The sequence below is a fragment of the Entelurus aequoreus genome, linkage group LG05 (assembly GCF_033978785.1).
Source record: "Entelurus aequoreus isolate RoL-2023_Sb linkage group LG05, RoL_Eaeq_v1.1, whole genome shotgun sequence".
Classification (NCBI taxonomy): Eukaryota; Metazoa; Chordata; class Actinopteri; order Syngnathiformes; family Syngnathidae; genus Entelurus; species Entelurus aequoreus.
In genome coordinates, this window is record NC_084735.1 from 85,522,118 (window position 1) to 85,532,117 (window position 10,000).

At 39.4% G+C, this 10,000-nt stretch overlaps 1 protein-coding gene across 2 annotated transcripts in view; it reads right to left on the bottom strand.

Annotated features, from left to right (window-relative positions):
• The window catches only part of LOC133649892 (CREB3 regulatory factor-like), a 36,654-nt gene that overhangs the window by 360 nt on the left and 26,294 nt on the right, over positions 1-10,000 (bottom strand). For both annotated transcript variants that reach the window (XM_062046580.1, XM_062046581.1), the window contains exons 7-10: positions 6,021-6,210; positions 5,878-5,951; positions 5,689-5,808; positions 1-560 (exon numbers count right to left, since the gene is read on the bottom strand). The exon at positions 1-560 is cut by the window's left edge and continues 360 nt beyond it. In XM_062046580.1, coding sequence (XP_061902564.1) covers positions 442-560; positions 5,689-5,808; positions 5,878-5,951; positions 6,021-6,210 — 503 coding nt within the window. In that variant the 3' untranslated portion in view covers positions 1-441. The remainder of the gene's footprint in view (positions 561-5,688; positions 5,809-5,877; positions 5,952-6,020; positions 6,211-10,000) is intronic.

Below are 10,000 nucleotides of genomic sequence, written 5' to 3' on the forward strand. Positions count from 1 at the left end.
CACCGAACTGTTTCCTGTCGCCCGCCCTCGGACGTTTCCCACCCCCCATCTCTCCTCGCCTTTTTCCGGGGGAACGCGTGCGGGCGGGCGCGCAGTTTTCTCGCCGGTCGCCGTGGCGACCAAAGAGCCGTTGACGTGTTGCAAAGTGCATGCGAACAACACGCTCGCCGAAGACAAGTCGGCCAGGATGAGTCGGAAAGGGGGCGGGGGGGGCGGAGGGGGACTGTGCAGGAAGCGAGGGCGTCATTCAAGGTGCAACAAGGTGCTACACGAAGCGCACGCACACACACACACACACACACGCACACACACACACACACGCGTGTGTAGTGTGCAGGTGTGAATAGACATGTGCGTAATCTGGTTGGGAGGGGCATGCAGAGGGGCGCGGTTACAAGGGGGACAGCACGGTGGGAGCGCTGAGTCCACGCCGCCGTCCGTCTAGATTTTGGAGGTGGGCACGCGCAGGCCCACCAGTCCGCCGGTGGGGTCGCCGCCTCCTGTGGTCTCCAGGATCTTGTTGACGAAGTCCGAAGTCTGGCCGGCAACAGGCGGTTCCACTGCACACACACAGGAAGTTGGAGGTGAACGAGAGTTGACATTCCTCTGTGTATAACGGGAGGGAGGCGGGGCGTTAGGCGGTCCCCACATCGCCCCCCCCCCCCCCCCCCCAGATACACACACACACACACACTACTAATGTTATTGTAGCACACACTGTGATGGATTACAAGAAGTTAATTGTGCTTCACTACGGGTGCTACAGCCGTATATGCAAATGAGCAGCGAGAGGCTCCGCCTCACCGAGGGTCTCCTGGATGAGTCGCTCATGTTGCTGGGCCGAGGAGACGAGTCCTTATGCGACTCGGAGTTGAACAGCAGCAACATGAGCTAATACATTTGCATTACAAATTAGCATGTTTACTAGGGCTGCGAATCTTTGGGTGTCCCACGATTCGATTCAATATCGATTCTTGGGGTCACGATTAGGGATGATGTTTGATAAGGAATTATCGAGTTGGAGCCTATTATGGAATCCTCTTATCGAACCGATTCCTTATCGATTCTCTTATGGAGTCCAGATAGGTTGTTGTATATGGAAAAAAACACACAATATTTGGTTTAACAAAAGCTCACTTTTATTATATAATAAAAAAAATAAAATCTAATAAATAAATAAATATTGACTGTTACCCACCTAAAAAAATTAAATAAAATAAATAAATATTGACTGTTGTTACCCAAAGTATATTAAGTGGGATTTTTCAGAGAAACAAATATATACAGTAACACAAAAACAAGCTGTCTCTGTGATCACTATAGGTGTATAAATAATAATAGTGTTAAATAAAATCAGTCCCTTGGGCACAAAACTGAAAATAATACAGCTCTCCAAAAAGTGCACTTCTGCTGCTATTGGAACATAACTGTTTGTTATGATGCTTTGACATTTTTGCACTTTATTTCTTTATTGAAAGAACATTCTATGAAGAGAAAAGTTGTTTGCAAATGTGGTTACAATGCTAAAAAAATGAAAAGTTAAAGCTAAAAAAAGAAATACACTTTATTGAGTTTACATTATTTCTTTATAGGGGGAAAAATGTTATGAGCGAGAGAATATAACAACTACACTACCCAGCATGCAACGGGAGTTACGACCCCGAAAAGTGTTGCATGTTGCCACGCTGTGAAAGTAAACGTCAAGAAGTCAGCCAACACGCCTCGTCTGCATTATTTATAATTAGACAGACAACACATCTACAGTGTGATTTTGTAACGTTTACAAGGAAAGAAAAACAAAAGTTAAAAAAGGGAGATATGTTGTATATATATGTATGTGCTGCGGTTGTTTTAAGAACGTTGCGACAGCTGCCGTAAAGGAGGTGCGTTGCTATGTTTCCGGTTGCTATGTTTCCGGTTGGTCGTAAAAGTGTTGGTCATGTGTTTTACCCTGCTCAAATCTCTCAGTAAAGTTATTTGATGGATTATAGCTTTTGTTTTGAACTTTATTACACCTTGGAGCGCTTTTTCCCGTCCATTGTTTTCCTGCTTTCGCTATCTGCGCCTAATGACTGAGCTACGTGACGTCAATTCTTGTGATGTCCCACGGAGCATTTCTGGTCGGGACGGGATTCGAATAAAGAATCAAATCTTTTCCTTTACTATAGTGGTCCCGATAACGGGTACCGGTTCTCAAAACGGGATTCGAGTCCGAGGACTCGGTTCTTTTCTTATCAAACAACCGGGAAAACCGGTTTCGAGTATCATCCCTAGCTGCGAATCTTTGGGTGTCCCACGATTCGATTCAATATCGATTCTTGGGGTCACGATTCGATTCAAAATCGATTTTTTTTTTCGATTCAACGCGATTCTCGATTCAAAAACGATATTTTCCCGATACAAAAGGATTCTCTATTCATTCAATACATAGATTTCAGCAGGATCTACCCCAGTCTGCTGACATGCCAGCAGAGTAGTAGATTTTTGTAAAAAACTTTTATAATTATGAAGGACAATGTTTTATCAACTGATTGCAATAATGTAAATTTGTTTTAAAGGCCTACTGAAAGCCACTACTAGCGATCACGCAGTCTGATAGTTTATATATCAATGATGAAATCTTAACATTGCAACACATGCCAATACGGCCGGGTTAACTTATAAAGTGACATTTTAAATTTCCCGCCACACTTCCAGTCGAAAAAGCCTTCGAAGGATGACGTATGCGCGTGACGTAGCCCGAGGAATAGAGGTATGCCTTCTCCATTGAATACAATACAAAAAAGCTCTGTTTTCATTTCATAATTCCACAGTATTCTGGACATCTGTGTTGGTGAATCTTGTGCAATTTGTTTAATGAACAATGGAGGCTGCAAAGAAGAACGTTGTAGGTGGCTGTAGCAACACAAGGACCACTTACTCGGATAGCAGACGCCTAGCCGATGCTAGCAGACGCCTAGCCGATGCTAGCAGACCCACCGCACGGATGATCTGGTGAAGTCCTTAGTCGCGCCGTCAATCGCTGGAACGCAGGTGAGCACGGGTGTTGCTGAGCAAAGCAGATGAGGGCTGGCTGGCTTGGTGGAGCGCTAATGTTTTTATCATAGCTCTGTGAGCTCCGGTTGCTAAGTTAGCCTTAGCGTCGTTAGCAACAGCATTGTTAAGCTTTGCCAGGCTGAGATCTATTAACCGTGTAGTTACATGTCCATGGTTTAACAGTATTGTCGATCTTCTGTCTATCCTTCCAGTCAGGGATTTATTTATTTTGTTTCTATCTGCATTTGAGACGGATGCTGTCACGTTAGCTCATGCTAAAGATGCTAAAGAGCTTCGTCGATGTATTGTCGTGGAGATAAAAGGCACTGTAATGTCCATTTCGCGTTCTCGACTCTCATTTTCAAGAGGATATAGTATCCGAGGTGGTTTAAAATACAAATCCGTGATCCACAATAGAAAAAGGAGGGAGTGTGGAATCCAATGAGCCAGCTTGTACCTAAGTTACGGTCAGAGCGAAAAAAAATATGTATTTCACTGCATTCTAGTCCTTCACTCTAACGTTCCTCATCCACGAATCTTTCATCCTCGCTCAAATTAATGGGGTAATGGTCCGAATAGCTCTAGCTGCGTTGAAAACAATAGGAAAATATGAGGGAGTGAACAACTGACAACGTCACGCTACTTCCGGTAGGGGCAAGGTTTTTTTTTATCAGAGACCAAAAGTCGCGAACTTTATCGTCGATGTTCTCTACTAAATCCTTTCAGCAAAAATATGGCAATATCGCGAAATGATCAAGTATGACACATAGAATGGATCTGCTATCCCCGTTTAAATTTAAAAAATTCATTTCAGTAGGCCTTTAACTATTAAATGAACCAAAAATATGACTTATTTTATCTTTGTGAAAATATTGGACACAGTGTGTTGTCAAGCTTATGAGATGCGATGCAAGTGTAAGCCACTGTGACACTATTGTTCTTTTTTTTTTTTTTAATAAATGTCTAATGATAATGTCAATGAGGGATTTTTAATCACTGCTATGTTGAAATTGTAACTAATATTGATACTGTTGTTGATAATATTCATTTTTGTTTCACTACTTTTGGTTTGTTCTGTGTCGTGTTTGTGTCTCCTCTCAATTGCTGTTTATTGCAGTTCTGAGTGTTGCTGGGTCGGGTTTGGTTCTGGAATTGGATTGCATTGTTATGGTGTCTCAAGAAGGTAAGAAATACAAGAATGTGTGTGTGTGTGTGTGTGTGTGTGTGTGTGTGTGTGTGTGTGTGTGTGTGTGTGTGTGTGTGTGTGTGTGTGTGTGTGTGTGTGTGTCTGGTCAACATATGAAATAACAAGTGTGTGTAAGAAATTGAAATGCGCCCCCTTTGGCCAAATTTTTTTTTTTTTTTTTTTTTTTAAATAAATAAATATGTATATAGAGACATACTGTAATAACTTGAAGTAAATATTGAAGATTAAAAAACAATTAAAAACAAACAAAAAATGTTTTTACAAAAAACTTACCTTTTTTATATTTGCATAGTATGTATATATTATTAATGTTGTACATACACTTCTTTATATATTTAGAAAGGCTGGTCCTAAAGAGGGATGCATTTTTCTCAGGTCTCAAGAAGGTAAGACGTACAAGAATGTGTGTCTGGCTAACATATGAAATAACAAGTGTGTGTAAGAAATTGAAATTGGCCAAAATTAATTAAAAAAATTAAAAATAAATATGTACTGTATATAGGGACATACTGTAATAAGGGACGGCGTGGCGAAGTTGGTAGAGTGGCCGTGCCAGCAATCGGAGGTAATAAGGGACGGCGTGGCGAAGTTGGTAGAGTGGCCGTGCCAGCAATCGGAGGGTTGCTGGTTACTGGGGTTCAATCCCCACCTTCTACCTTCCTAGTCACGTCCGTTGTGTCCTTGGGCAAGACACTTCACCCTTGCTCCTGATGGCTGCTGGTTAGCACCTTGCATGGCAGCTCCCGCCATCAGTGTGAGTGTGTGTGTGAATGGGTGAATGTGGAAATACTGTCAAAGCGCTTTGAGTACCTTGAAGGTAGAAAAGCGCTATACAAGTATAACCCATTTATCATTTATTTATTGCTGTGTATTGTTTTGTTGGATTGATTAATTTTAAAAAAAATTAAATAAAATAAAAATCTAAAAAATAATTTCAAAAAATCGATTTTTTAAAAATGAGAATCGATTCTGAATCGCACAACGTAAGAATCGCGATTCGAATTTGAATCGATTTCTTCCCACACCCCTAATGTTTACAGTTAGCACCTGTCAGGTAGCAGGTTGTGACTTTGAGGTGTACGGCAGCAAAATTGGCACAAAAAAAAAAGTCAGCATGCTAACATTAGCATGTTTACAGTTAGCATCTGTCAGGTACCAAATGTGAGTGAGGCGTATGGCAGAAAAATTGGCTTAAAAAGTTAGCATGCTACCATTAGCATGTTTACAGTTAGCATCTGTCAGGTACCAAGTTGTGACTCTGAGGTGTACGGCAGTAAAATTTGCTGAATAAGTTAGCATGCTAAATTTTAACATGCTAACATTAGCATGTCTACAGCCACCTTGTGTCAGGTATCAAGTTATAACTCTGATGTTTACAGCAGCAAAATTGGCTAAAAAAAAGCTAGCACGCGCTAAAATTAGCATGTTAGCATGCTGCGCCTCACCGAGGGTCTCCTGGATGAGTCGCTCCAGCGTGTCGCTCATGTTGCTGGGCCGAGGAGACGAGTCCTCCGCGCGGGTGACGATCTCCTCCTTGATGGCGTTGATGACGAACAGCAGGCGATCTGAGGGGCGGCGGCAGGAAGTGAGTCAGGAAGTGGTCGCGGTTACCACGGCGACACGAGCCAACTCACCGTACTCGGTGCTGAGTCCCCACAGTTTGACCTTGTTGGCTTCGTACTGAGCCTTCTTCTTCAGACGACAAGCCCTGCACACACACTTGTGTCATGTGTGAGTGTGTGTGTGTGGGTGTATGTGTGTGTGTGTGCACAATTACCTGGACGCCAGCTTGTTTTTCTCCTTGCGGGACCAGGGCCGCGCGGTGAAGGGCAGCTCGCTGACGGGCGTCAGGTCGCCGATCACCTTGTTGAGTTTTCGCAGCTCCGTGCCGATCTGAAGAAGCTTCCTGGGATTGGGGGTCAGGTCTTCCACGTCCGTACGCCGAGACTTCTTCAGCATGTACTTGCCTGCGCGAGGACGCCGTCACATAATCAACGCACGTTCTTTTACCTCCGCCATGTACTCGCACGCTTACAATTAGCATGTGTCAAGTACCGTATTTTTCGGACTATAAGTCGCTCCGGAGTATAAGTCGCACCGGCCGAAAATGCATAATAAAGAAGGAAAAAAACATATATAAGTCGCACTGGAGTATAAGTCGCATTTTTTGGGGAAATGTATTTGATAAAACCCAACGCCAAGAATAGACATTTGAAAGGCAATTTAAAATAAATAAAGAATTAGAGATATCCGATAATATCGCAGTGTTTCCCACACATTCATTTATTTGTGGCGGCCCGCCACAAAAGAATTACGTCCGCCACAAATTAAAAAAAATTAAAAAATGTTTTTTGTTTTTTTTTGGTTGTTGTTTTACGTCCGCCACAAATTAAAAAAAATTAAAAAATGTTTTTTGTTTTTTTTTTGTTGTTGTTTTATGTCCGCCACAAATTTAAAAAAATTAAAAAATGTTTTTTTGTTGTTGTTGTTGTTGTTGTTGTTGTCCTGTCCAGCTTCTCAGGTAAATCATATAGTTGATGTAGATGCCCATATAGGCTGTTCAGATTTACTTTACAAAAGAGAAGTGTAGGATATTTCTCTTGTTGCCTTATTTCTATTTGACCACTACTGTTTTCTGTTTATTTGTTATTGACTGTGGCAGGACACCTCTGCCTCTGTTTCACTTTATGTTACTGGTAAATAATATGGTTGTAGTAGTAGGCTAAAGTGAAATTATTTAGTATGCACTAATTAAAGGGGCAGAGCTTTAAGAGACATATTAGCTTTTATATTTTATAAGATATATTTTTTGTAAGAACCACAATTAATAAATATATTTCAGTGAATAACTTATTGTTCAAATCTGTATATAAATATGTACATAAAGTGTTGTAATTATATTGTAAAATGGATGGATGGACGTTTAAAACAAAACTGTTATTATTAATTAGTAAGTATACATTTTTTGAGCCTTTTTAGAGAAAATCATATCATTGTAGTAAATTATGCAAATTACTCGATGATGTCATGGTGACCACGCCCATAGCCACGCCCCCACCGCCACAGGTATCTTGGCAGTTTATGTGAAACACTGTATCGGCCTGCTGATATTATCGGTCGATAAATGCTTAAAAATGTAATATCGGACATTATCGGTATCGTTTTTTTAAATTATCTGTATCGGTTTTTTTTTGTTTTTATTTTTATTTAAATCAACATAAAAAACAAGATACACTTACAATTAGTGCACCAACCCAAAAAACCTCCCTCCCCATTTACACTCATTCACACGTTTTTTTTTATTATCGGTATCAGTTTTTTTTTATTTTTGTTTTTTTTTAAAGTTTTGCCGATATCCGATATTCCGATAATGTCCAACTCTTAATTACCGATACCGATATCAACCGATAACGATATATACAGTCATGGAATTAACACATTATTATGCCTAATTTGGACAACCAGGTATGGTGAAGATAAGGTCCTTTTTTTTTTTTTTTTTTATAAAATAAGATAAATAAATTAAAAACATTTTCTTGAATAAAAAAGAAAGTAAAACAATATAAAAACAGTTACATAGAAACTAGTAATGAATGAAAATGAGTAAAATTAACTGTTAAAGGTTAGTACTATTAGTGGAGCAGCAGCACGCACAATCATGTGTGCTTACGGACTGTATCCCTTGCAGACTGTATTGATATATATTGATATATAATGTAGGAACCACAATATTAATAACAGAAAGAAACAACCCTTTTGTGTGAATAAGTGTAAATGGGGGAGGGTTTTTTTTTGGGTTGGTGCACTAATTGTAAGTGTTTCTTGTGTTTTTTATGTTGATTTAATAAAAAATAAATAAAATAAAAATAAAAATAAACCGATACCGATAATAAAAAAACGATACCGATAATTTCCGATATTACATTTTAAAGCATTTATCGGCCATCTCTACTCACGACCTACCGATGTCAGGGCGGACACTCTAACCACTAGGCCACTGAGTAACATGCTAAATACTAACATGCTAACATTAGCATGTTTACAGCCAGCATATGTGAAGTACCAAGTTGGAACTCTGGGGTGTACGGCGGCAAAATTGGCTGAATAAGTTAACATGCTAACATTAGCATGTTTACAGCCACCTTGTGTCAGGTACCAAGTTGTAACTCTGATGTTTAGGGCAGCATGATTAGTTAGGCTTCTGATTAGTTATTGTCACACTACATGGCCCACATACGATGAATACTTTATATACGGTAACGTGACCATAGTGTAAACTACATTTATGTCACGTGGTATATACAGTACGTCTGGGTTTCCTCTTCATCCACCGTGTTTGAAGTCAGGGTGCATATTTTCCCACAAGTTGTTTATATTCAGACAAGGCAAGCGCAAAAATAGCTTTTGTGGATGTGGCCATCTTCATTTCCGACCTGGTGACTGGAACGCTCAGAGCTGGGCGGTGACGTAATTTCCAACTTGACTTATAACTTCCAAGGTAAATGGAATGCTGCACAAGAGGCACTCCGTCTTGCTTATATCTTGGATTATTGCCTTTAATAGAAATGTTGCCCCCCACCCAAGATGGCCACCGTAATGACCTGCCCTGCTAATGCGTGAAGGCCCCAATTAGCTGTGGAAGGACCCTAAAGCAGCGTACTCAGCTGCCTGTTGTAAAAGCATTATAACTAGCTGATTGTCATTGGTCAAGAATAGATTAAAAAAAAAAGGTATTCGGAATCAATTACCCAATTATAACCAATGTGTTCCCTTTGATTTATTTTTAATGTACAACATAATGCATTGCTTTAAATGGCAGTTGCCCCCACCAAGATGGCCACCACATAGCTTCCATTAAGTTCTACAGCGCACAGATCATTTTAATGACATAATATATGTACCGTATTTTTCCGATTATAAGTCGCAGTTTTTTTCATAGTTTGGAGCGATTTATGTGTGAAATTATTAACACATTACCGTAAAATATCAAATAATATTATTTATCTCAATCACATAAGAGACTAGGCGTTAACATACCAGGCACGTTCTCAGTTGGCTATTTATGCCTCATATAACGTACACTTATTCAGCCTGTTCACTATTCTTTATTTATTTAAAATTTCCTTTCAAATGTCTATTCTTGGTGTTGGATTTTATCAAATAAATTTCCCAAAAAAATGCGACTTATACTCCAGTGCGACTTATATATATTATTTTCCTTCTTTATTATGCATTTTGGCCGGTGCGATTTATACTCTGGAGCGACTTATAACCCGAAACATACGATACTGTATTTCTGCTGCTCTTATTTATTCTGATTCTAAATCGATTCATAGTTTTCAAGAAACTGTTGTTACCTTTTTTTTATTTTTTAAGAAAATATGTTTTTAGGCCATCTTTGTGTTTTTTTATATTTATACCAAATAATACATGGCGAGAAAATGTTTGAATAGAAACGGAATCAAATCGAATCGTGAGGGTCATGTTAGCACTTAGCCACGGATGTTAGCACTATTTAAAACCTACCACATTGACTATGGGTGCACAAAAAAAAATCGATTCACATCCAAATCCCAATTTCCGTTTAACCCGATTCTAAATCGATTCATATTTTTCAAAAATCGATATAAATCGGAATTTTTTTTTAAACACAAATATATTTTTATAAATCGATTTCTAATTTTCAAAAATCGGTGAAACATTTTTAGAAAATTGATTTAAAAAATTCTTAAATCGATGATTTTTTAAAAATCAATT